Below are 27,995 nucleotides of genomic sequence, written 5' to 3' on the forward strand. Positions count from 1 at the left end.
TTAACAGTTAACCAAGCATAAATCCTTGACAGTTATCTACTTGTTTTCATTTCTAAAATCAGAATACATCTGTATGAAAAAATGGGGGTTTGTTTCTTTAAGATTGCATCTGTAGAAAAAGCCCATAACTCTGCTCTGCTTTCATATTTTTATAGTACCATCAGGACAGTGCATTAGGTAGTTCTAACCAACAAAGGATCCTACACTCTTTTATTAGGTAGTTCTAACCAACAAAGGGTCTTACACCATGAAGATACCAACATCTTTTGTGTTAAGCATATAGATTAGCTTCCCTTTGTGGAAACCTTCTTTAGATATAAAAAATGGCTTCACTCCAACAGTGAAAAACATACCAAGAACAGGATGCAGCACATGTTTGGATCCATCTCTGGTTTCATGTGCCAAGGAGGTCTCACTCCCCAGTGCTGAACTGGAGGGATCTGCAGCATTCCCAGCACCTGAGGCAGCTGAGTCAGGCAGAGCTGCACTTGTCTGCTGGGGAATTGACTTTGCAATTGCCAAGAAGAGCTGGACATCATTGTAGGATAGTCTGATATCCAGTGCTTGCAACTGAATCTAAATGAAAAATCAGAATATAAGATTCACTTGCCTTTTTCTACATATTTTTCTTAAATATTTCAGACATTAGTAAAGCTTTTCCCAAAGGAAGGCAGAATTTAGTGTTACAATCTGACTGCCATGCTGTTTTAAAGATCCAATAATAAAATTATCAAACTTGTTATTATTTACCAACAACCAAAAGCATTACATCTCAGGGAAAACAAGCTTTACTTTGATATAATGGTAAAAAGATCTGCAAATTGCCCTCTGATATGTCCTAACAATTAGAAACAGAAAAAATAGAAAAATACTTCTTTTTTTTCAGATATTAATAACTATCTAACACCATCAGCCTACATAATCAGCCCATTTCCTTCCCCCACTATTAATCTCTGTAACATATCCCATAAATCACTCTTTCATTACCACTAAGAGCATTTTCTGCCTGCGTCTTCCATTTGAAAGTCTTCTACTGAATCCTTGGGCATAAAAATATCTCTGCTAGTATTCTCTACTGCACACACTTTTATTCGGGCCTTTAATATTACCTCTAGAATAGGAGGAAAATCTTCACTATTGAAAGCATCCAGCAGTCCTGAACCACTTGGGTAGGAAGAATTCCCAATAAGTTCCATATGAATCTGTACTGGATCAATAATTGACAATGCAGTCTCTTGCTCGTTTCCTAACCGGCACGAAAACACCTAAAAATTGCAAATTATTTTTCAAAAATGATGAACTGAGAGAACAGGCCTGGCAAGAACTAGCAATATTTTGAGGCTACAGTCAAGTCTTACAATGTTTTAACACAAACAACACAGAACTATCCTAAAAACTGCTGTAAAATGAGAGCATTTGATGAGAAACCAACAAATTTCTAAAAGCATCTGTGGACTATTCCTTTTGTGTATATATATTTATAGTAAAGTATCTTCACAAACTCCTCTAATTTTAGATGTTATACAAAGGCAAATTTATTTTTCTTACCTCAATGCCAGACAAACTGCCAGAGAAAGGACGATCCAACAGCTTGGGCTTGTAAGTGAGAACTGTTGTTCCTTTCAGAATAACTGCATTGGTATCGAAGCAGGACATGTCTTCAACAACCACAAATTCAGTTCCTTCACCAAAAAAAAAGGACAAGTAACTAACAGGGCAGTTGGCAAAATCATTAAAGTACTTTAGGCATTTGCAGCAGGTTTCTTGATTTACTTTCACGGACCTGGTTTTAAACCAGCAGACAGCTTTTAATGAGAAAAACTCCTACAAAAGCACCAGAGAAGAGCACATTCACCTGTCACATTAACCTTGACTTCCAGCTGCTTTTCTGCTGTCACAGGGAGCGAGGAACGTTTGGTAACCACTCCACTTTTCACAGTTTTGGGAACAACAGTTGTGTCACTGATGCAGGCTCTCTGCCGGGACGAATGGGGATTTTCCCACTTTTTGGTATCTCGAGGAGTATATAAAAAGTCATGAACCAGTAACAACCAGTCAAATATCAGGAATACACGAAGATTGTTCAGGACAACTGTGAAACTGGAAGAATCCTTAGTGGACCTTTTAAGAAGAGAGAATATAACTTCATAACCTGCAGATATTTAAAATCATGCTGAAAACTATCATTATCTACTAAGAATTAAATGGCATTTTATAGGGATACACTTAGTTTACAGTGTCTGTAAAATACATACAAATAAATATTTAAACAGGTTGAAATTCAACAATTTGCTGTACCCACAGAACCCCAACAGATCTTAACTGCACAAATTCTAAGCAATAATGATACAAGAGATGAATTGAAAAACTACATGACAGGAAATTTATAAAACACGCTCTTTTAACACACACTATCAACATTAATTTTCAAAATCTCAAATTTTAAAACCTTTTTTTATTATCATTTTTTGCCTGTTGGATATCAAACCTAACATTCTGCATGTGACACTCAGATCTGGCTCTGAGATAAGAGGTGCAACATGAATTTCCTCTCACACCCTGACAACATTTTGCAGCACAGGAAGCTGCTTTGTCATTCAGAAAAAATGTCAGCCTGCCTGAACTCCCAGCATCCCATTCTGAGGGTCTGGCTAGGAGGGATAAATTGTTTGGCTTCATGATCTGGAATACCAGTTACATTTGATCATGCTAACTGGAAAAATCATCTAAGTGGTTAAACACCATGAAACAATTTTCAATCCAGCACACTGTGAGCTATAAAAATCTCCAAAGAACTGTGATGCCTTAGTGGGGAGCAGCCTCTGCCTGTGCTGCTTCCAACAGCAAAAGCCCATAACCCTCCCTGGCTCTCCAGGATATTTCAAGAGGCACCAGCCAGTACAACACTATCACTGAGTTCTGCCAGCCCTTATATCTACTGCCAAGGATGCTCTCACCACTAAAAACACACCACATGCTGCTGCAGCTGAAATATAAAATCACAACAGTTGGGAAGAAGATTCCTGAAACTCTCACTTATAAACCAGATTAGGCTGTACTGTGCAAACTCACTAACTGTGTCTAATCCAGCTGCCTACTGACTCAACAGTTCTGTAAAAACCACCTGGGCCATTTTTTAGGGTATATCTTTTAGTAAATCCCATTTTAGTTTTATTCAAATTGAAATACTGGCTTCTTTCTGAACACATTTTTAGGTACCTATAACCGTAATGTAGCATCCAATTCTTCAAAAGAAATTTTCTCTCAATTGCCTGGTTTTTATGAACAAATGTCTCCATATTTTTCTACAGGACTAAAATAATCCACCATCTTTTTCCCCCTACATTACTCCTGCAACTGTTTCAGAAGGCATCGCACTTTTATATAAGAGTGAGAAAGCTGAGCTTGGTCAGCAAATCTGATCAGAAGTGAAGGCAACATCTCTAGTCATTTCACTTCACCCTCTCTTTTGGTAGTTAACATTCCTCAAAAAACCACCATGCTGATACAGATAAATGCTGACATTATACTTTATAATCTAAATTAGATCAAAACAGGTAAGAAAAAAAAAACCAGGGTCGGGCATAACATAGAAGAGAAGACAGAGATGGTTTTTGAAAGAGGTGCCATTTCTGTCTGTATGTGATGCTCTCAGAAAACCATGTGTGACACCTGCTGGGAAACAGCTTTTGTGCATCTTATATTAAAAATTCTGGTTTTATGCACACATACAAATGATAGACCAGACTTATCAAGCTTTAAGCACTACTGATTTTACTAGGTCAAACCTTCATCTGATCCATTACACATTCAATAAAATTTACTGCAACAAGTAAAAAAAAAAATAAAAAAAAAAAATAAAAAAAATCCAACAACTTCCACAGAATTAATAACTGTAGACTTCAATCTGTCAAGTACCACTGATCACCCCAAAAATGTCATCAGATTGAAATACAATGCCCCCAAGCTTACCTACAATAACAACAGGTGTATTCAAACCAGGACAATACTGATTATGTCATTATTAAACAAATCCCAGAATTACTAACCTGAAATGCAGTTCAATCTGGATTGCTCCTGGGCTACTGCTGTTCTTTGATGACTGAAAGATGCAATTGAAGACATTTGGGGGGCCTGTAGCATATTTCTGTGCAGCATAACGAGTGTCAAAGGCCATCATGGAATGAGAGACCAGATTTACGGACTTTGTTCCATTGGAAGAGCTTTCAAAAAGCAACTTGGATTTCTTAAAATCAAACCTAGGAGAAGAAAAAGCAAAACAACACACCCAAGAGACTTACAGTTTATTTATTCCTTGGAGTCACTTATTTCACAAGTATGGCACACTGCTGAAATCTTTCATCTAGGTATTTTCTAAAACAACTACAATCATGTCCCATGTCATAGAGATAGAAAATAGATCTGGACTAAATGTAACAATATTTTCCACTGATATAAAACCTTCTGGATTAAAAGAACCCCAACAGGCCATCATAGCATAAATCTGCTTTTTTAACCTTCCCTCATACCGCTTTCTTATTTAAAATACTATTTCTCTTGGGCAAGTAAACATTACTGGACTGTTATTTCAAGTATTACTGGAAAGACAGACCATATCTTTTGAACAGTTTCATCTTTCAGAGCAGCTCAAACTCTCAGTTTGGACTCTAATTAAGAAATTCCATTACACTGCATAATTAAACTGTAATTCTACATATTACTTCAATCCTTGTCCTGTATCTTTGACATGAGCATAGTATTTAGGATAAGGTATTCAGTAAGAGAAGAACATTCATACCTGGCTAAAGAGCTGCATCCATCTTTTCCCTTTGGATCCATCAGTTCCAGGCTCACATTAACCATGTCAATGAGGAATGACATGGAAGTATACACTTCTCCACTCAGTACTGTCTGAAAGTAGAAAACACCAACATTTTAATTCAGAGATGAAAGTTAGACAGATGCTCTGAAAAATACTGAATTTCAGAAAAATGTTAACAGCTTTTGTGTGGTGCCCTTCTCCTCCAAAGAGTTTCATAAGCCATTACTGGGGAAATGTTATGTGAAATGAAATGTGAAATGAAACGTGAAATGATTTCACAGAATCATCAGGTTGGAAGAGACCTCCCTGATCATCAAGTCCAACCCAACCCTAACCTCAGCTAAACCATAGCACCAAGTGCCACACCCAGTCTTCTCTTAAACACATCCAGAGATGGTTTTATCACAATACTGTGGCCTTTAACTTGAAAATTACTTTTAATCCTTTTGACAGCACTGGTCTAGAGCTTCTTTGACCTTAAAATACTGCTGCCATCAGCAACCCCCCACCCCCCCAGACATTTCAAGAGAATTTCAGCTGCACATAGATCCTCTTACAAGAATTCTTGGATCCTGCAGGTCGTAAGGGCGCATAAACTCCTCGATGGGCTCCCCGAGGTTGTTCTCCAGCAGCCCGCGGATCAGTTTGTACTTGTTCAGATCCAGAGAGCAGTGCACTGAGGAGAGGTTGCCATGGATTGAAATGTCGGCCACGGCGTGACTCAGCTCCCTGCAACAAAGAGGAAACCTCAGCACTTCCAGGAGCTCCAACACAGCAGGCAAGACCTTGAGGATACAACAAAAGGCATCTAAACCACTGCTCTAGGTGACAGCACAAAGTGACCCTGTTTAAACTCACTTGTCCAAGTTTCTCTCTACTTTTAACTTCAGTCTGAAGGGTTCTGTCAGCAGGCTCCCTCCTGTCTGCCTCACCAAGTAGGATGGAAAGCTCAAATCTGCACTGGTATCTTCCACAGCCTTGGAATACTCTCTCTGGTATCTTTCAGCAGCAAAGATGTCCATGTCCTGCAGATCAACCACAATGCAGTCTAAGAGGCAGATGTGATCCTCTGCAAGAACACAGGAGATAACATATAAGGAAGAAAAACAGAATCTGTGCAAAACTAATGTAACCTACTTTTAAAAAGATATTTAATTTAGCTTTGATTTTATTCCACATTTTTTATTTTTTTATTCATGTTCATCAATATCTCTAACTACCAGATACCAAGCTCATTCACAGGTAAATGTAAATTCCTAATTAGGAGCCCAAGTACACTCCTTGTATGTGTGCAACATGCATCTCAAAACACACCCAATTTGCAAGATTGTTCTTCCAGAAACTGAACTACAACTCCCTAATCCTTTAAAAGCTGCAAAAATCAACTTAAAGCTCAAAGTCATTTCTTCTCCAATCTACAGTCTGCAGACCTAGAGCCTCATACTTTTTCAACGTCACATAAGATAAAAGCACTATGTCACTGTACTATTTCACATGGCAAAAGAAGCTCCATGGGGTTCCTGCTGCTGTCACATACCTGGGCTCTCAGGGTTTGGGACAACTGGCAGCTTCAGCGGCTGCCCTTGCTGCTTACTCGATGTGCTCACTGCAGGCTCATTCTTCAGCCTGGAAATGTTTGTTCCAGATGATTTTTTCATGACCAAACCTTCCATTGCTATTTTTGATTCATCAGCACTTGCTTTCTTCATGCTATGTTTTGGGGTTCCCATAGGAGAAGAAAACTGAACTGAATCCTGCTAATGAAAGAAATTTTGTAATTAACATTTGATTTTTAACTTAAATTCTAAGGAACCAATGCACCAAGGTTCAAGCTGCAACAAATTACTAGAATGCCAGTATCTTGTGCTGTAGAGAGTGTGTTACTGGAATGCCAGTCCCTTCTGCTGTAGAAAAATGGCCAAACTTTTCTCCTAAAGCCTTAACAGCAGATGATAATATCTTCTTTGTAAAAAAAGTTTATTTCAGCAACCTTCCTCAAAAAGCTGCAGAATCTTTTCAATGAGACAAATTCAAAAGCAGAGGGTTTTGCATGAAACTGAAAAACTCTCATGTAAATGAAATTAACACCAAAATGAAGGGGTAAGACTGTCACGATATTAAACATTCCTGCAGAATAAAGACTTTTAAATATTTAAAGCTGTTTTTCAGGTGATGGAAAAAAAAAATATGCCATTATTTCTGCAAGATCATGTCAGCAACTTCATATTTTATTACAATCTGTGAACTAACACTTCTACACATGCACACTTTATGCACTTTAAATACTTCAGCTGTCACACCAAAACGTGTCCCAAAATTCTCCTGCAGCTTAAGGCTGGATAAATCCCTACACTTAGTACTTAATTCCTCACAGGCAAAAAAAGAAAAGTTCATTTATATCGATGTAAAACATTTTACACATCTCCCCACCACCACATATCCAGTGGAAATCCAGGAGCTGTCTTGCATCAACAACCTGCAAATTTCCCTACAAAAAGACTCATATCAACATTAGAAATTTATCTTCCCAAAAATCCTGCTTGACCAATCTGACCAATCTGTCATGGAACGGCCCCAACCACTCTTTGATTTGTCAGGTGCAAGAGGTTCACACACCACCTTTATACCCCAAAGCCAATTTTGGGATTAATCTGTCAATCATTTCAATTAATGAACCTCATGTCCCACATGCAGGTAACAATCATCTTTAGTGATCTACTCAGCCCTTACTCCAAGATTGCTCACTTTGCCCCTGACTCCGGTATTGTTACTATCATTTCCCATCTTCCTTCTGTATTCAGTTTCTGATGTCACATCAATCCCTACCATAAACTTCCCTTTCTGATTTTAATTGTTAATATTTTCTTGCCTTACATGGTTTTTAAATATTAGAAAAAAAATGGAAAAATTAATTGTAAACACAATCAAGGATTTTAAAGAAAAACATTTGAGGACATTAACATTTAACTTTATACTGTAAAGAAAAGACTGAAAAGTACATGCAAAGGAAAATCATCACATCATCTATAAATCTATGAATTTATGCAATTAAATGCAAATTAGCAGCTCCTCAGACATGCATAAAGAGCACACCACAAAAACTTTACATCCAATTCTTATAGAATTCAGCAAAACCTTTAGAACAGAAACATCATTTTTAATAAATGAAGTAGCTTTTTAAAGTGCTGAACTCCAGAAGAATACTTCTTGTTTTATAGAATGAATGAGGAGCACCTGAACACTGCCATAAAGATGTGAAATACCTCAAATAAAACAGGATCCTTGTATGCATTGCCTTGTAAAATCCGATCCTCAAAAATAAACATAGGACAGAGGAAAAATGAAAACAAAACCAACAAAAAAAATGCCAAACCCCACCTAATCCCATTCCAAACACCTACATTTCTACAGTGCTACATAACACAGCATTTTTAGGCGGAAATAAAATTATTTTGCACACCTTTTTTAAGTTACAATGTTAATTTAGGAGTCTACTGCTTACAAACCTGTACTTGTATCAACACACTACAGTTCAGGAAACAACCCAACATCACAGTCCACTATTTCCTGACAGCAGAGACACAGGTAGATACCAATCAGCTGAAGGCAACAGGCACACCCCAAATCCACTGCAGCAATTTAGTCCACCTAACTTCTAATCCCTTTAAAATGGCATTAGGGGTGATGTCTAATCCAGACAACCTCCGACTTTGTTGAATGGCTTAGATATACAAAGCCATTCAAGATGGATCTTCCTCACCCCAAATTTTGTGGCTGCATCTCTCAAGAGCAGCACCAAATACTCCTGTCCTGTGCTTTGCCACGTGCAGAGTTACAGGAAAACTTTCCCAGGGTTTCACCTCACCAAAGCAACTCCACACACTCAGTTTCACTGACAGCAGAAAAAAAAAAACCCAATTCTGTTCTCCAGTGTGTTAGAGCAAGTCTCAACCAACTCAGACCTCTGCTTTCTGCTATTCACACTGTGGAAATCTGGAGTGGTGAACAGCTGGAGTAACCAAACAGGCTGAGCTGAAAGCCCATCCTGGTCCCACACATTTAGGTGTGCACCCTGTTGGGTCCTGCTTCCTCACCAGAGCAGTTGGAGTGTGTTCAGCCTCTTTTATTCCCTCTGTTCTCTCAAAACAGTCAGCTCTGTCTCCCATCTGCCCCAATGCCTCAGACAGTAAGCTCAAGGCAGGAAGGGCAGCACAGCACCATCAGCAGCAAGGCAAATCTGTAAGATTTGCTAGCACACTGGCACAGACTCTCACTACTGGAATTATAAAGTCTAGTAAAGCAAATATAAATATAAATAAATATATAAAGCAAATACAGTAAATATAAAAATAAATATAATAAAGTAAATATATAAAGTAAAATGTAAGAATCATTTACAACTTTGATTTAGAAATAAAACGCACAAGAACTAGCAAAACCACAAGCCGTTAAATTAAGAAGTAATGTTTCTACCTTGTTCTTTAATGAAAAGGTACCCGGCATCCCTGCAAACAGGAAACTGTTCTTCACTTTCAGTTTTCCCAGATTAGCTACAATAAGACTGTTGGACTTGGAGCTCTCAGGTATGAGCAGAACAGGAGCCCCAGCCTCAATATCAAGAAGAACTCGGGAAGCTCGCTGGGCTTTATCTCTCACCTGGGAAGAGCAAAAATACATTTGAAAAATAATTACAAAAATTGCAGGAAGCAGGAGATTATTTCCCACTGATTAGTACTGAACTCAGGATCATTATCCCTTGATTTATAAAATAAAGATATGGTTAGAGTTTATACAGAAAAAAAACCAACAAAGCAACCAATAAAAACTCCTCAAACTCTTGCTTTAGACAGAGAATAAAGGCTCATTAAAGAAGTATTATGATGCAAACAGGAAAAATCTGTGGAAGAGATGCAGTACCCAGGAGTGACACACCCTTTTCACCCCTGAACTAAAAGGCAGAATAGACACTACTCAGCTCACTACACAACAAATTACTTAAGAAAAATTATTTGCAAAAAGCAAAGCCCCATCATTTAGAAGATGTTTCAAAATCAGATTCAAACTTCCCACCTGATACACAATGAAGCATTTTAATACTCAAGCATTCACTGTCTTTCCTTCAATTATGAGAAGCTTCTATTAAAAGAAGACTATTGACTCTATTAATTCCACATTAGGTTGCACTGCCCTGATTATTGAAACACTCTATCATGCCCTATATACCCTCTATTGATACAGTCTATCTTGCTCTACAAACTCTATATTCATACACTCTATCATGCAGAAGTTCTGATTTTCTCAGCCTACCAGCCATCATACTAAATCAGAGGCATACACCTGAGTGGAACAAAACTAGTTCAGGTATTATTACCTGGTGAACAGTGGAGAATAAGACAAGATAACGCCTTGACCCTTCCTGTCCAGTGCATCCTGCAGAAAGCAGGTACTGAAGTTTTAAGGAATATGCAAATTTGGTATTCTGCACTTTCAAACAGCAGCAGAATGGTCCTAATTAAGGTCTCTTGATTACAAGACGAGCCTGAGAAATCTCTACCAACACCAAAACTCTAAAACCTCATTACGCATTAACGTAAATTACATACTGCATTTCAACTGCAAAAAAAAACAGGCTTGGAAAGAATAGAAGAAAGGCCCAGACATACCGTTTGTCCTTCAATTGCTGCTCTTTGCCTCCCCAAGACATCCTGGAGCTGGGTGAAGTGCTGGATGAAGGCCACCACCTCGGCCTGGAAGCGCTGGGTGTGCACGTACTGCACCGAGGCCATGCGCAGGGTGACACGCATGTCACACTCCCGCTGCAGCAGCGGGTCCGGCCTCCCGTACCTGTGACAAGGGTTCAAAGTTACACTTACCCCTCTGAGCTACACTTTAGGAGCAGCACTAGACATTCTGCTGTGTTCAGAATAGTAAGAGAGAGGATTTAACTAATGTTCACAGCATGTAATTAACGCTAGCTCGGTCGCAGACGTGAATAATCGGGTTTGTATTCATTACCTCTAAATTTTGTACGTTTAAGTGCTGCTGAGTTTTAATTAGGAAAATTCTGTATTTGGAATGTACCTTTAATCTCTGCATACCAGTTAGACCTTAGGTGATATTGTACCAGAACAGTGGCTTTTAAGGTAACTACTCCACTGCAGGATAATGTGTACATTCAATTTTGAATCAGTGTGCTGTCATATTTGGAATTAATTCCATAAAATTACTTGGATAATTTCTAATCTGATTAACTGGAAAACCAGGAAACATTACAAGATAAGACATGTTCCATAAAACATAACACAGAAATTCAAATTTACATTATGACAAAAGCAAACCCCTTCACCCAAAATCAAGGAGCAATGGAAAATCTATTTCATCATTTGAAAACCTCTTCCAACATTTAAAAAATTCATGTTTTAGCTAGGGACAAACTATCATGTAAATACTTTCCAGAACAGCTTTAGAGAGAAATGAAAAACTACTTTTCCATTTCTTTGTACATTGCAAGACAAAGGTAAGTTAAAAATCTTAAGTTTATAACTGAAAATATTTTAAGTTCCACTTAAGTCCCAAGAGGCCAAAGCAGAATCATGCAACCCTGAGAGTTGTGGGCTTGGGTTTTCTGGGTTTGTTTGACTTTCGGGGTTTTTTTGGGAGGGGTTGGAAGTTAATGGAGTAACAAGCAAATACTGAGTAACAAAAAGTTTGAATTCATACTTAAAGATTTGAAAAATGAGAGCCTCTTCACCACTTGTAGTGAAACGTTCTCTGTAAAATTCTCCATGAGATGTAAGATCACTTAAGGACAGACTTCCAATACTTCCCTGCAAGGCTAAATCTCCCTCTGCAAAACAAAGGACAGACAATCAGGATACTCAAACACAGATCATCTACTAAACCCCAAAAGTTTCTATTTAGCCTCATTAAAAACAATTAAATAATTCAATTAAACATTAAACCTCATGTTCAAAGAAAACCATGTGTTTCTGCCACAACGACTGTATTAAACCACATATTACTGTAGACTTTACACACATCGTGTGATCACACTACTTTGATTTATGAAACTTAAATACAACTCCTTTTTTCCCTCTAGACCAGTAATAAAAACTACTGTTCTGCTCTTTGAAAGTCAAGTATTAAAACTGCAGCCAAACACAGCTAAAATGATGAAAGGTTTGACAATTGGGAGGGATGACACGATTTAAAATAAACCCTAGAAAAGCAAAGGAAGAATCAGTGGGAGGAGAATGTAAATTTTGTCCAGAAAAAAACACAAAAACCCAACAAGTACCAAAATAAAAACATTTAAAATCATAATTCCAGGGCACACCTCATTTTATTTTAAGCTGCAAACCACCTGAGCCCTTCAATCTACTCACCAATCACTTCCAAATGAGCTGCAAGTTTTGCCACACTGGCTTTAGCAAGCTCACTGGTTGTCTTATTCAGGACTAAGGACAAAGAATGGACCTGATCAAACAAAACAGGAACAAATTGGTATGAAAAACATGACTTCAGAACTGGAACATCTTGTTTAGCTTTTTTCCAGAACAACTGCACTGTAACACATGAATAGCAAACAACAATTATCTGATTGGGAGACACTGAAGGAGAGGAACATTTTTACTGCCTTGTTTGCACATCAATGGGTCTCCCCAAGCAATTCAGAATGATCAGGGCAAGAACAAACCCCAGCACTGTCACCTCTATCTTCTTCTCTTTCAAGACTGCAGGGCCTCTGGGCAAAGACTATATTATATACACATGCATCACGTGTGTTTGTATAAACAGATATGGGTATATATTTATAGACTTTTTCTCATTAACAAACACAGTACCTACAACAGCACAGTGCCAATTGCAGCATGTTAGGTCTTTAATACTGAAGCAACCTTCTCATTGAAGAGAGGGTCACAGTGCAAGGGAACCAAGCATTTTGCAAATGTTCTGCTTTTTTATAACTCTTTTTTTTTTAACTATATCTACACACATTATAGATCTGTTTCTGCATTTATGTGGACTCCCCACTAGAATATAAAACACATGATGTAAATGTCACCTTAAGTTTCTATAAACCAGATGTTTTATGACAGACAATCCAATTACTGCTTTGTATCTCAAGTATACCTTTAGATCCAGCTTAGTGTTAACAGGCTCTTGGGCTTGAGAAGCTGACAAGGAATTTATTTCTGCTTTGACTGTCTGCTGAGTATCTTCAGGCTGTGGCTTCATAGCATGGTTATCAGCAGTGGATCCAATCCCAAAGAAATCCAGTATCACTACCCAAGTTTGCAAAGTTATTAACACATCTAGACAATTAAAATCAACATCTACACTACGGTTAATTTTGTTATAGCGAGAAGAAAATTCAGGATGTTTCCTATCCACTAGAAATATATTGATATGAACTAATGAATCATCAAAGTTACTTTTTCCACAGGGCAACTTGGATCTGTCTGCTGATGGAGAAGGAGGTGGAGTCAGAGGATACTCAGAATCAGCATCTTCTTTTTGCTTCTTACGGGAGGCACAAACTGGTCTTTGGTACAGCTGAAAGACATTAGGTGCTTCTTCCATATGGGAAGGGAGGGAACGAGGCATGTCTGGATATTCTGCATTGGACACTGCGGGGCAGGACTGGGAAAGATATTCCTTATGTGCTAAACTGGAAGGTTTGGGTGCTCCACGGGAGACCATGAGGTTCTTATACTTAGAGTCTGGTTTCTTTTCCAGGAGATCTTCCATCAGCAGGGAACGCAAGGCAATCTGAATGGACAAGGTTTGGGGGTGATCTTTGGCAAACTCAACATCAAAATCCTGAAACTTAAGGCTGACAAGACCTTGTGCCCCTAGCGTGAGATCACCACTTAACTGAACCTGGAGCTCTGAGACGTGAAAGTTTGCTTGAATTTGAGTAAAAGATTTGGTTTCCCTGACAGCTAAGGGCTTCTTTGGAACAGAATTAAAACTAGGTTGGCTGAATAAGCCATTTTCCTTCCGTTCACTCAAGAATTCTGTGCCTGTACTATGAAGTGATGCTGAAGGAGAACTAAGACCAGCTGGAGATACAGAAGTGGTTGAAAATTTGTTCAAGTCTTCACTGTAAATTAAATTATCCAGAGTCTGAAGGACTTGTTCATATACATGTTTTGCTAACACCACCTACAATGTAGAGAAAAGAAACAATCATTACATTGGAGCTCTCTATATCAATGGAAACAATACATATATTCTAAAATTCATAAGTGGAATTCCAAACCACACAAATTTTGAGATCATCCCAGAAAAAAAGTAATGCAAAACAAGGTACAATGCAAAACTGAAGCAAAACAGTTCTTCTGTATGAGCTCTGCAAGATGACACCACCCGGAAGCACACGGGATGGGATCCTAGAATAGGATACCTTGTATTCCTGGGCAAAAGTCATCCACACAGAGTTAGTTAAAAGTAATTCACCACCTGAGCTTACACAGTAATATATGAAACAAACGTTCTACTTAGCCACCATTGCTTGTCTCCTAAGTGTTAGAAGTTTCAATTTTCTCTATTTAAAACCTCTGCTCTTGCACAGATTTTTTCAAGACAATGGCATTTTAATTCTTAGTTTCAACTACAACTGCAAATAAATTTATTTGGACAGCGTCATTTGGACAGTGACACATTTACTTTTCCTTCTGTGTTCAAGACAAGCAAAAGTTATACTAATTCATAATGATGTCCAAAATGCCCCCAAACAAAGTTAAATATTGGTCATTATTATGACTTAAGACTATCTCTTCCAACCATGTGTAAAAGGATTTGATTTCTAAACTACCAACATGTTAAACCTGGCCCGAAAAATACTTATCTACTATGCAGGGAAATATTTTTATATTGATAGTGGAAATGTTACATTTCTGTACCTGAAGAGGATTCACAAATTTCCCTTCAATCTTCATAATGCTTGATGTTCCAAAGTCTTCATTACACAGAGGAAAAGTTAAATCCAAATCTTTCTCTAGTGGTATCTTTTCCAATTTAAACTGGATGGTGGTGTTATTCAGAATATGGAAAGCTTTAAGAGAAAGTGAAATTAAAACAACATTAGAGAAAGTGAACTGATTAGCCCATAAATACTGTATGGAAGAGATAACACAGCAGGTACTGAACCTGCTCAGAATCTGAGCAATGCTGGACTAAGGCTGGATGGTTATGTTTTGCTCAATTTCTGCCTAAAAGGCACCATTCAGTTTTTGCTTAGGAGACCAAAAATGGATATAAATATAATAACTAGCCCATTGTCATCAAAACTGACCAATGGGTTTCAGTAGGATGGATGAAGCAGAATCTACAATCAGACCTATGGTCAATACACATTTCTAACACATATACTACTCATATTAAAATAATTAAGACTCCTCTGATTAACATACCATGGCCTTTATGTAATGATTCAAAGAAGTCATGACGAGTAAAATGAGATTCTTCCTGGCTGTTAATGCTGGCAGGCCCTGATGAACAATGTGGCCCATTGGGTATCTCACTTACAGGATCCTTCTTGTTTGTAAATTGACTACTATTCAATGAATACATCTTAATATCTTTAATTTCAACTTGCAGCCTATCACTTGTAGACTCATCCTCTCCTGGTACAAAATTCTGAATAGATATTTGTCCTAGATGACCTACAAGCAGTTCAGAGCTCCCAGGCTTTCGAGGTATGGAGACAACTGGGGATTCAATGTTTATATTTAATATAAGCTTAATAGTATCAGCTTTGAGGGACTGTGATCCAAATGCATCGCCTTCGTTATCTTCTGTGCTGGCAACATCTCTTGATCGTGGTGTGGTATCAAACAAAGAAACCATTTCACTGTATTCAGCAGTTTTAGTTGCCAGGACTGTTGTAACTTTTGAAGCTGCACTCTTCAACATGCTGCGAAAATTCTCTTCCAGCTCGTCCATGGACAAGGCCAGTTCTTTCAAAAATTTGGCTGAGTGGTTGTAGTGTAAGGAGGCCATTTTGAGGTTGAGAGAACACTCCTCTTTCGACTTCTCTGTGAAAGTGAAACTTAAAGCATCTGGAAGGCTATCTCCATCATCAAGCCTAAAGAATAAAGACTCAAAGAAATTTACATTGCCAATGAGATTTTCATACCTCCCTGTGTTCCCTATGCTCACCACATACTGGTTCTTTACATTGTCTTGGGTCAGATCCATAAGGTGAAGGCATCCAAGGGACCCGTTCACGTCCAGTCTACTACACATGGAGACATTGACTTTGGTGCCACCAATACTGGCTGTCGCAATCTTTCTGCCGTATTTTTCTCCATTTGTCATGCCAACTGTCCTGAGGAGGAGTACATTTAACCAGTGAATATCAACTGCTACCTCTGTGTTCTGTGCATAAGTAGACTGGAATGTTTCCTGTTCCCTCCAACCTCTCTCCAAGTCAGCTATTAAAGGCTGAGGACTAGAATCTTCTTTCTCCTTGGGGAAAGATTTCTGGAGAAACCCAATCAATTCAACAATAGTCTCTGGGTTAAGGATGATATCCAGGTTGTTCACCTGTACAGAGATCACCTGCAGACTGCTGTCCAAGTTCATTGATGGGCATTCTGCACTCACAAACTGATACTCCAATTTTATCAAGGACTCTTGATCTTTTCCATTGCTACTGGGTGAGGTGTTGGAGGCTGTAGTGCATCTCTCTGCCAAACCAGCAACATCAATGGGATGTGCATCCTGTGGTCCAGAAACTGGGGACTGAGCCCTGCTATCTCGAAGGCTTCCCGTTGGCACATCAAAGCTCAGGTTCTTATGAGAAGCCATCAAAAGATCAAAATCTGTTCCATATGTTTGCATAGTATCAACCAGTAACAGGCCATGGACAGTCAGGGACACCTCTGCATCATAAGGCCTTTTCACAAAATGGGCATTGGTGCCAAAAACCTTGAGCACAGAGATGTATCGCCCGTTACTCTCAACACCCAACTGCATGCAGTTTACTTTGAACTCAGCCAAAAGCAGCTGGGATTCAACCAGAACTTCCCGGGTGTTTTGCTCAAGCATGACAACACTCTGAGTTAAATTCATTACAGAATCGTGCAAACTGCCAAACTGGTCTACCTCTGCAAAAATCTTGTCTCTCCCTAAATGTAGGGCATCTGAAGACTTAGTTTCAGACGCACTCAGCTGTGTCAAACAGTTCTTCAGAGCCAGGATTTTGTCTTCATTGATGTGAATTTTCAAGTCAGGCAAGTTGCCAGACAAGACAGCTCCTGGATATTTTGGGTCAGATGTGTATATCAGTCTGCGCTCCAGCTGCAGGTGAACATTGAATTTTTCTACCACATGAGTTGGACCCACATCAGTATCCTGAACGTGCTTCCAGTTGTCTTTCACTCGGCCCACCATGATCTGAAGGTCCATAAAAGAAAGTGTGTATCTCTCATACATTTTTTTACTCATTAAGTGTGCCTGCAGCTGCTCTTCACTTATTTCTACTCCAGTAAATTCAGACACTTTGGTGCCACTACTGGTGTTGGATTCTGGCGGCGGCGTATTGGGAGGAGTTGCAAGAGGCGTTTTATATTCCTCATCACTCAATTCATTGACTTCCAAAGAAATGGCACCTGCACTCCTCTTAGGGTCTTCTGTGGATTAAAAAAAAGGGTAAACAAACAAAAAAAAGTATTCTCCTCCCTCCTCAGATGTTTCCTATGATTATCTGATCATCCTGTCTGAAGTCCTGTATTTTTTAACACAAAGCATACCTGGTACTGTCCTTGCCTCCTTCCACTGTCACTTCCTTTTTCCTCAACAAGAAACCTGCTGTACTTCTACATTCACAGAGGTGTCAGTCACAACATAGTACAGAAGCTATTAAAAGACACTATTGTCTCATTTCTAACCCACTTACTCTAAGATTTGCTTTTGACCAAGTTGTCAAAAAAAGAACCCATTACTCTGCCCACGCAATTCTTCTCATCCTCAACACCAAATGAAAGGTAAGAGCTACTTAACTACAGTATTTTTATCATCAGAAAGTTTTGTCCAACTGGCTTTATTGCCTAATATTGACTTTCATTTTATTATCTTAAGAAAATGATTTTTTTCTATTTTACAAGGCAGAAACACCCCCTAAAACTTCCCTGTACTTTATCCTTTTTTTTAAACTCTGACTTTCTGAAAGACGATAGAAAGAACAGGAAAGCTGCAATAATTCTAGATCATACCTTGAGAATTTGTGAGTAATATTCTTCCAAGATCTACAACAACTAACACAGGATCTGCAAATTTGAAATCATCGGGAAATATCACCTGAGGGGCAGAGATATCAAGGCACACAGTCCAACTTTTGCTGTTTTCCTGAAAGTTAAGAAGAAAGATATAACAGCCCACAAGAAAACAAACCAAAAGAAGCCACGTGAAACATCTAATTAGCCACTTTTTCTCCTGATGAGCTGACTGTCACAAACTCCAGTCACACTCAGGTTTGGTACCTTGTTAAATCACAGACTCCACCTGTAGTCAATAAAAAAAAATTTTCAGGAGGTGAAAACATGCCCTGCACCTCAAGCCTGGATTGACTGACAGTAAATGGAATCTACAACACCTCCTGCAAAACTCCCCTCCTGCTCATAAAGCACATCACACAAACAACAAAAATGCCCCTCTTTAGAGCTCCAAGTACTAAACCAAAAGGCTAAAAGTCTACATAAACATTTTGGGGGCAAAAACTTACAATGAAGTCTCCAACTAATAAACGATCGATTGTTTGTCTGATTTCAGCTTTTGTCTGCATTTTCAGCTTGTTGTACTGTCTTCTAGCAGCTTCAGCCACTCTTGCCTCTAACTCAGACTGGTAACCAAAACCTGCACAAGAAAGGGAAAACTGACTAGGTATAACTTTGTTCACCCTTTATTGAATCAGAAGAAAAAATGGAAGAAAAAAAGATAGAAGATTTATTTTAAATTTTAGCAATAAAATACAGAACAGGAAAACATAGCTGGTGAAAGTCACTGTCTGTGACTTCACCAGGCTGCTGCACAGAAAAAAGGAAATATTTAAGGACAAAACAAATAATCCCACTAAAAAAAATACTTCCCAACCCATTTTCTGGTCTTTATCTCACAGACCTTCAGCCCAGGTAATCAAATGTGACTAAGACAGAAAGGGTGCCAAGTATGGCCACAGAGGAAATTCTGACCAAACATAAAGATGTGCATGTGTAGGCATTGGTTTTTTTGTTTCCATGGTTGGTTTGTTTGTTTTAAACTTGAATATTTAGGAAATATTCTCACCTTGTGAGAAAAGGTGTCACACACACCTTTATACCAGGTAACTGGAATCTTTTAGTATTTACCACAATCGGCAGAAAAACAACTGGTATTTCAAGAACATTTTCATGTTCCTAATGTTACTGTCACCTCTCATTTCCTCAGAAACTGAATAACCAAAACTGCAAAGGTGGCCACTTAATAGTGTTACAGGCTTAGGTACTAGAACCCTAAATCCTGTTGTGTTTAGAAATTTAACGAACGATTATGCTCAAATTTAAAAATCAAAGTATCTCAAGAAGCTGAAACAAAGGGCAGCCTTAACCTCATTAAAAAAAAAAAAAAACAAACCAACAGGAATTAGAATACTATTTCCTCTGTATTATCACTATAGAAATACTTTTAACTGCCCCCTCGAAAAAAACTCCATCAGTTGCCAGAACAGATTACAGGAACAAGTCCCCTCTCCTTATTTAAGCTTTTTAATTTAGGGGAAATTAACATCCACCATGAGGTGCAATAGTAACTTGCAATTTTAGAGCAGAAGTTGCAGGAGTCTCCCAGAGCAAAATACCTGATTCAACTGAACAAAGAACAAAACAAACAAAGGAGCAAAACCCTCAAGACAAAACACAGAGTATTGCTAAATTTGAACTTAAAGTGAAGTTTCTTCGATTAGTGCTTTATATTTCTAAGAATGAAAATACAGACCAAAGACAAGAAAAGATGTAATTCCACCAACAAAACCCCAACCCCACAAAAAAAAAAAAAAACAAACACATTAAAGGTTAACCTGAGGCATGAACCCTTCCCTTGTAGAAGAAGTCAGCTACTTTCTTAATGGCTTGTGGATTGTAAATAATATTTAGAGGTCTGGTACTGACTTCCAGGCGCCTCTCAAAAGTGCTGTGAATTGGATTTCTTTCATAAATCATCACAAATACTGGGGCATCAGGATCTGCAACTGAACAAAAAATGATTTACAAAAAGCAGCTGTAAAAAAACCCCAAACAAACAAGTAAGACAAATGCAAAAAACAGCTCCTGAAGAATTTAATAACTGAGTTTTAAATGGTACTACTGGGAAAGTACAAGTGTCCAAGTATTCTTCAGTAACAGAAAAGGAAGTTAAATGATCAACTTCTACAATCAACAAAATTTAGGCAGTTTATATATACAAAAACATTTGTATAATTGGGGTTCTAATGTGGAACTCCTATCAATTTATTTTTAAACCAAAACAGAGTAGGTTTGGTAAGTTTGTATTTCCTATTGTCTTGAAATACATTATTTCTTCCTTTCTTTAAAGTCAACCTGCATGCACCCTTACATCTTGAATAAAGCTTCTATGATTTTATCTTTACCATTAGCAAAAAGCATTTGCATTAATTCAGACTCCAGGCAATTAGTTTTGAAATTTCTGGTTTGTAGGAACTATCTCATCAAACATAAAATGAAATCTTTACCAGTGTTCTGATTAGTCAGTTCTGAGGACAAACTTTGTAGTCCAAAGGAAGACACGCAGCCAACCTCTTTTTGCTAAGAAGAATTTAAAAGAAAAAAACTTTAGATAAAATCAACCAAGCCACCTGATATAAGCATAGAAGTCTTTTCTGCTGAACTGTATGTAAAGTCTGAGATTATTATATGCATTTTTTTCCCTGACATAGTCAAACAAAAGAAGGCAATATGATATGACTAAGTAGCACTCTCCACTCCTGCAGCAGACAGGCTGAACTCTGAAGTGCAAATTGCAGTCCGTACAAAGTACATGGGAAAACCTCATGGCTTTAGATTCAAATTTTGTTCACTCAGAAGAGAACTTTGAAATCTTTTCTTGAATTTATTTCTACATTTAGTGTACTAGTACACAGGTGAAACAGAACCGTTACTCGGGCCACAGAGCTTTATGGAAAAGAACAATCACTGTTTAAGCAGCAATGCTGATTGTTTCAAAAATCAAATGTTGTTCAACAAATTACCTTCTTCTCAACACATATAACTGAAAGGTTGAAGTCACAAGCATATAGAGTAAAAAAAATGAAGAGTTCTACATATGATACTTGAGAAGAGAGGGAAAAAGTAAATTCAACAGGTAGAAACTTTTACTCAAGACTTTTGTTTTCCCTTTCTGGGATAAGAAATGTTTTGAGTTTTGGACTATGACTATTTTCATACAAAATTATGCATCCCACACAGTAACTTATAGAGTTTTTTTCACCTACAGGATTTGGGAAAACAAGAACAGGAAATATGGTCCCTTCTGTCGCCAAATCCCTCAGGAAAAGACCACCAAGCTGAACTTTGAGAAGGGAAGACTTTCTGCGAGGAAGGGATTCTGCCAAGATCTTTACACCTGGAATAGAAATACATACAATTATTTTGCTTCTTTTAGTACAGCATACATTTTATTTAAATTTTACAAATAAAAAATAATGTCCAACAAACAAGTGTTTTTGCAGTCTTTATATATATTTATTTCTAGTAAAGAATTTGACGTGGAAATTTGTTATATAGCGCAATGTTTGTGAGGCAGCTCTCATCTCTTTTAAGAAAGAACAGAAATGGGTTTAATACCTGAAAACTCCAGCTGCATAAAAGCAGTCTCTTCAGCATACCACATCTTTTTCTTCCTATGCAACAGAGTGAAAGAGCCACCCTGCAGCTGTAGATTTAATTTAGCAAAAACATGATCTCTCTTGGTAAAGGTATTCATGCTGGAAGCATCCGCAGCAGGATCAAAAAATTCATCCGTACCTAATAAAAAACAAAACCAACACATTAAATAAATTAAGTTTCTGGAGGGTTACTGAAGAAGAACAAAGTTCCTATGAATAATAAAATAAATATTTCCCCAGCTCTCAAGGAGAAAAATAGAAACAAAAAATAGACCAGATATATCTTTTTCCTTAAAAAAACTGAATATTCCATAGAATTCTTCTATTTCAATCAAGGTAACCTAAGTCTGAATTTACAAAGACCCCAATGACTCAATATTATCCCTGTTACACCCAGTCACATGACTTCCCCCCACAGACAGACTTGAACAGAAGCCCCAGAGCTCTTTGCCATAACTGACAGTAACAGTGGAAGCAAATACATTCCCTGTATCACTCTGGAAAGAAGCAGGTACCCAGGTACCAACATACTGCCCAGGCTATTCAGCTTTAGGCAGGTTCTGCTGCCTGGGCACATCAGCTGGCAGAAAATCCTTTACCAGTACAGGCCCAGAGCTCTTTCTGCCCACCTGGAGCAGGTATCACACCATGGGAGCAAACCCTGTGTTTCCATACCCAGTATGTCTTCCGGATTCCACTGCTCCTTGGGGTCTGGCAGCAGCCCTTCAAAAGGTTCACCTTCATATGTCTGCTGAGTGTATCCATACCAACCTCCCCAGCCAGGAAACCAGGACTGCAGGTACTGCAGCATCCCAGAGCTGCTGCCATGGGCAGGCTCTGCTGGAGGGGAACCTCCAATGGAATCAGGCAAGGGCTCTTTAATACTCTGTTTGAACATTCAACACACACACGTTACTCCTGCTGAGCGAACCAGTGTACAGAAAACACCACAATAAAAACAGTTTCATCTCCCATTTACTCAGCAGTCCAGCACTGATATTCTCAATCAATACTCATCCGAGAAGAGAGCAGCAGCAAAGCAGCAACAAACATATCATCACTTAACTGCTGCATATTCATATGAATATATAAATACGCATGTTATTATGCACATATGAGGCCATATGTCACCATTTAAATCTCAGTCTAGAAACACTAAACCAAAGACGTCATTTGACACCATAAAGCACAGCTCAACATTTTAGCATTTGTATTTGCAAGAGATGATGTTGTATTGTTATGGAGATTAGTCCACAATTAATGAAGTGTGTTCCCCAAGCTATTTCCATGAGTCTCACTTCTGCCACATGTTTACTTTGGGAAAATATTCATTACAGGTCTTCATTTCCACTCTCTGTTTTTAAGATGAAGAGCACCTGACCGAGGAATTCTGGCAAGGATTCTGCTGGGGAAGATCATCATATGGCAAAACTAAAGATTTCACTGTGCAAGTGACACAACAGTAAAAACTGCAGGAACTGAGCATTTCTGCAATTTTAGCATTAATGCCACACTTTTAAATCAACAAAAATACCTGCTAAGGCTCTCCAGAAAAACAATACCTCAGATAATCACTTAAAGATTCTAAGTATTACCCTGTATGGAGAATGTTCTCACCTCAGCCAAATCATGAAATTTATTATGAACTATCTCATACAGAACCTTCAACTCTTCATAACTCTGTTCATCCTCAATACGATGCATTTCTGCCTGGAAAGACAAAAAAGGTGAAGAACCTGCATTAAAGGAGTACAGAATCTTGTTCACAAATATGTCAAGTATCTCTGCACCGAGTTAGGGACTTGTAGAAAAACTAAGATGGCATTAATGATCATATCCAAGTGCCTCAGCACACAAAAATTAATGGATGTAGGCAATTGTAACATTGACATTCCCCTGAATTACAAATAAAGCTTATTTGCATCGTAAAATACACTATTTTAGCACTGTAAAAAAATTCACAACTATATCCTCCTATTACAAGTAAGAAGCAAGATTTGCAGCACAAAAATTAAATGAAGGAAAATAAACTGATTTAACAGAATGCTTGCTTAGCCAGGAGCAAAAAAAAGCTTCTGTCTTGAGTAAAGAAGGTGGAGGAAATGAACTGGGTAAATTAGGCCAGTGTAGTATTCATAGCCAGTTACTCAGACATGCTGTCTTCTTTGTACTGATTAACAAGTTGTTTGAGGGAACTGATGATTCACCCAAGTCTAAAAAATCTATCATGAAACAACAAAGCAAAAGACATTTTTCCAGTCCACTGCCATTACCCTTGTTACATTTCACAGCTCTGCTGAACACAATACAAGCTCTATGAGACCTGGCTTTGTCAGGTACCATAAAAATTTACTGTACATTGACCTACTCCTACAGTTCACATCCACATAACAGAAGGACTACATACAACTTAAAAGTATCAACAGAATCGCACTTTAAATTAACACAAGTGTGGTACATGGTGCTCTGAACTGAGTTGAAGAAAAAGTCCCAACGTATCTGAAGACAAAAAGCAGCTAATTATAGTTCATGGGTTTTTTTCTCTCTGAAGTAGGTCAAAGGTTCATTATTAGGGGCATTAAATTATTTATCCTCAAATAAAATTAGAAAAACAAAACAAATAAAAAACTCCAACAAAATCCCCAAAAAACCCATAGAAACACTGTGAAGTAGCCACAATTTTTCCCAATTATCTACACAAGCATATGGGTAGACACATTTCTGGTATTTAAATACCTTTTGGATCTACAGAGACTGTAAGTTAAGAAAGCATGTTACCACCTGCTACAGGCATTCTATAACAGTTAATGCTATTTTTGGTGAACACTGGTTACAGCTCAAAAACCAGACAGCTTTTTGCAGTGCAAAACAAAAACACACGAACCCTGCAGCTCACACACCTCCTACAAGCCCAGGTCTCATCATTAAAATCTCAGCTGTAGTCAGCAGACAACCAGCTCAGTGGAAACAGCCTGCAGTACAACTAAAGATATTTCTTAATTCGTCCAGGTTTTAAATACGAAAAGATGAAAAAACCCAAATGTAAGACGATTAACCACCCCTGTAGAAGAAACTCAAGTGTAAATACCTGGTCTGCAGCAGACAGTGGCTCCCCCTTCAGCTTGCTGTAGTACAGGTCCGTGTAGGACACGGCGTCCCGGGCGCGCTGCAGCACAAAGGCCCAGGTGGAACGTTGCCTCTGCTCCCTGATCTCTGAAAGGTTTGCATTCAGGGCAAAGATCCACCACTCCCGGCAGCTGAAACCATTTTCAATTACAGTGTTTCAGTAAAAAAAACCTAAGGAAAGTGCATGACCAACTGGGGAAAGGTCCAGGAGACTCAGTGAAAAGCAGTGGGCCAGCAGCCAAGCAGCAGCACTGGAGCCAGCACAGATGGGCTGGTCCTACAGACTGTGTGGGACAGTGCTCCCCAAGGTCCCACCACTCCACCGGGATTTAGTCCAGCTGCCACTTATCAGGCACAGAAGACAAAATTTAGAGTTACACAGATTGGATTGAAAGCCTCAAGCCCCCCAAGGTCCCACCACTCCACTGGGATTTAGTCCAGCTGCCACATATCAGGCAGCACAGAAAACAAAATTTAGAGTTACACAGACTGGATTGAAAGCCTCAGGTAAGGATAATTTTACATTTGAATTACATCTGAATATTTAAAACTGACTTCTGAGGTAGGGGAACAAATCGTGAGAACTGAATCTCTAACGTGATTATTAAGTACGTTTTTGTATTTCTCTCATTCTGGTTTTTCTAATATAGCTGACAACACCACATATGGTAATGTACTTACTTCTCTGTTACTGCAACCCTTGGTTTCCACTTCCTGAATTTAAGTTGCCGCTCCTTTCTAGCCAGCTCCTTCAAAAATCCCATGATCTGCTGATACTGCATCTTTTAATGAAACAACACACAGATCAGTGAGTGTTTTCCTAGGAAAAGAGGAGAGGAAAAACCTAGCCAAAAACCCAACCACAGGTTTAGTGTACTAGTGTCAGTGGCCCGCACGTGGTCCAGAATGAAGATTAATGTTAATCATAATTCACAATTCTGTTCCCCAGTGTGACATACCTTCTCCTAGCCTCTAGCAGTTCATGTGTGACATTCCAATTATGGCTTTATTTACAAATAAACAGAATGAAATCTTCCATGCCAGGTTACCAACACAACATCAGCTGCTATTGTACAGTGTACAGACCAACCCCCCCCAACATGCACCCTTCCTACTACTGCAACAAATAAACAATTTAATTCTTTTTAGAGTAATCAGTTTCAGTAAAATAAAGAAGTGATTTTGAATGCTTTGAATGCTTTGACTTTAAAACAACTTACTCAATATATCCCTTTGAGCTGCCTCTCAAACAAAATCTTTCAGAGAGTATTAATTTTACGCTACAATAACAGCATTTAAGCTGTCACAAACACTGCCACAGTTTTATGATACCTGTTCCAGTTACTGGCAGGTAAATGGTTGTTATTTACCTGAGAAAGTTTCAGGGGTATTGTCTCCAGCTGAATGTCACACTCCAGCCGTGGAGTATGCCGGGATCTTAAAGGCTCCTTAGAACAATTCCTCTTGAGAAGAGCAGAAGTGCAGACAGGCTCCATGATGTAGTTGTGATCACGACTTTCCATACTTCTATCCATTGCTTCCTGGGGGTTACAAGCAAATTACCCTCTAAGAAGCAATAGTCATTATGATGAACTGGTTTCATGCACTAGAATGTACTTTATTAGCAGGCCAGTCCATTGGAAAAAACTTCTTGAACATGTTTTCTCTTCAAAAGTAAAACAAGCCATTTCACAACACAGCCTCTGCGGGTTGCACATGTATCCTATCACTAAAGCACGAAACCACAGACTTCTGTTGCTCCTAAAAGACCGGATCCAATAAATTCTACATGAATCAGGTCTGTAGTACAGAAAGGAGACTAACAACAACCTCTCATATGCAAAGTCTTTCTCACGTACCTGTAGCTGACCAGGAGGCAGGTCACCCAGTAAAGTGCAACTGGTATCCCAATAAACACTGAAATCAGCAACATCCATCTGTTTTTTCCGCATCAGCTTCTCCACCTGGAGCAGAAGAAGTGGAGTAAAGTCAAGATCTCACACCATATGCCATGTAGTTTTTAGTTCAACATACCCAACAAAAACGTGAAATGCTCAATTCATTACAACAACCAAAAGATTTTTTAAAATGCTGTATGTTCTTGTGAATATTTGCTAGCACCCATAAAATGCAGCATCCCACCTGAGCTGCTTTTGTACACGCAAGTTGCACTTACTGGTTCAGACACTGCATTTTGCATTGAGACATTTTTGATGCAGATGCCAAATGCAAATGGCTCCGAGGGATTTGTGACACCATCTTCAAACCTCAAATGTACATCCTGAATTTTTAACTGGACAGAAAAAAAAAACCCATTAGTATTTACATGATTATAGCAGGCAGTAGTGCTTTTTATTATTGCTGGGGCAATTTAATATTTAATTTCTGCAATTTTACAACAGATTTCTACTAGATATTTTAAAAAATGAGCCACCTGCACAAGACACTATACTCTCTTTGGCTATCCTACAATTATTGTCCATTTTAAAGGCAAATGTGTAATTGCCAACCACTCAAAAGCAAATACTTACTTCAATGTTTTCTACAATTCTCGTGACTACAGATGCAGTAACTGAGTACCAGTAAGACTCCCCTTTCTGCTGTTGTTCTTTCTGAAAGAGGAAACAGGGATAAGCATTACTAACCACTGTAACAGCTGGTGAGGGGACAGTATACTTTGTTACACTGAAATCACTGTTAACAGGGAGAAAGAAAAGCTGAAGTTAACTTAAGATATTTACGTATCTCCATATCTCTGACATGTGGGACACAAGACATAATGGTGAGGGGTGGTAGACAGAAACTGCACTATGTCAGCATGTACAGATTAAATCCTAACTCCATTTCTTGTGCATCTGTTCTCTCTCTTGTAAGGAGACCTAAATACAATCCATCCACCACAGAGGTTTCTTCACTGTGAAACACAAGCATGACTCACCTTCCATTTTTCTTCAAGTGCCAGCAGAAGAGCTTTCTTGTGTTCTCTTTCTTGCAACTTTTCCTTTTCCTCATCAAACTCTTCTCTTTTTTCTGGTGCACCAATTAAGTGCAGTTTTGAGACAGATATCACCCATGGATCCACATGCGGACGATAAAAAGGGATCTGTAGTGTTATTTTGCCAATGAAACCTGAATAAACAGAACAGACACAGTATCAGATTC

The 27,995-nt window shown here is 38.5% G+C and overlaps 1 protein-coding gene across 3 annotated transcripts in view; it reads right to left on the minus strand.

Annotated features, from left to right (window-relative positions):
* VPS13D (vacuolar protein sorting 13 homolog D) overlaps positions 1–27,995 on the minus strand; it is a 94,357-nt gene that overhangs the window by 62,580 nt on the left and 3,782 nt on the right. Inside the window, exons 4-35 of one of the 3 annotated variants that reach the window (XM_066202770.1) lie at positions 27,772–27,962; positions 27,365–27,445; positions 27,010–27,126; positions 26,693–26,797; positions 26,204–26,374; positions 25,515–25,615; positions 24,796–24,964; positions 23,325–23,417; positions 22,383–22,593; positions 21,667–21,846; positions 21,315–21,445; positions 20,556–20,628; positions 19,884–20,054; positions 18,555–18,685; positions 18,046–18,178; positions 15,996–17,463; positions 15,241–15,914; positions 14,731–14,882; positions 12,956–13,990; positions 12,208–12,298; positions 11,543–11,669; positions 10,486–10,666; positions 9,296–9,478; positions 6,360–6,579; positions 5,681–5,891; positions 5,380–5,551; positions 4,799–4,911; positions 4,050–4,259; positions 1,856–2,121; positions 1,549–1,682; positions 1,110–1,265; positions 354–576 (exon numbers count right to left, since the gene is read on the minus strand). In XM_066202770.1, the coding sequence (XP_066058867.1) occupies positions 354–576; positions 1,110–1,265; positions 1,549–1,682; positions 1,856–2,121; positions 4,050–4,259; positions 4,799–4,911; positions 5,380–5,551; positions 5,681–5,891; positions 6,360–6,579; positions 9,296–9,478; positions 10,486–10,666; positions 11,543–11,669; positions 12,208–12,298; positions 12,956–13,990; positions 14,731–14,882; positions 15,241–15,914; positions 15,996–17,463; positions 18,046–18,178; positions 18,555–18,685; positions 19,884–20,054; positions 20,556–20,628; positions 21,315–21,445; positions 21,667–21,846; positions 22,383–22,593; positions 23,325–23,417; positions 24,796–24,964; positions 25,515–25,615; positions 26,204–26,374; positions 26,693–26,797; positions 27,010–27,126; positions 27,365–27,445; positions 27,772–27,962 (7,674 nt within the window). Of the gene's footprint in view, positions 1–353; positions 577–1,109; positions 1,266–1,548; positions 1,683–1,855; positions 2,122–4,049; positions 4,260–4,798; positions 4,912–5,379; positions 5,552–5,680; positions 5,892–6,359; positions 6,580–9,295; positions 9,479–10,485; positions 10,667–11,542; positions 11,670–12,207; positions 12,299–12,955; positions 13,991–14,730; positions 14,883–15,240; positions 17,464–18,045; positions 18,179–18,554; positions 18,686–19,883; positions 20,055–20,555; positions 20,629–21,314; positions 21,446–21,666; positions 21,847–22,382; positions 22,594–23,324; positions 23,418–24,795; positions 24,965–25,514; positions 25,616–26,203; positions 26,375–26,692; positions 26,798–27,009; positions 27,127–27,364; positions 27,446–27,771; positions 27,963–27,995 lie in introns of all 3 variants that reach the window. The other 2 variants (XM_066202769.1, XM_066202768.1) reach the window with 2 other exon arrangements.

The sequence above is a fragment of the Chamaea fasciata genome, unplaced genomic scaffold (genome assembly GCF_029207755.1).
Source record: "Chamaea fasciata isolate MVZ Bird 193981 ecotype frontalis unplaced genomic scaffold, bChaFas1.0.hap1 SCAF_23, whole genome shotgun sequence".
NCBI lineage: Eukaryota > Metazoa > Chordata > Aves > Passeriformes > Sylviidae > Chamaea > Chamaea fasciata.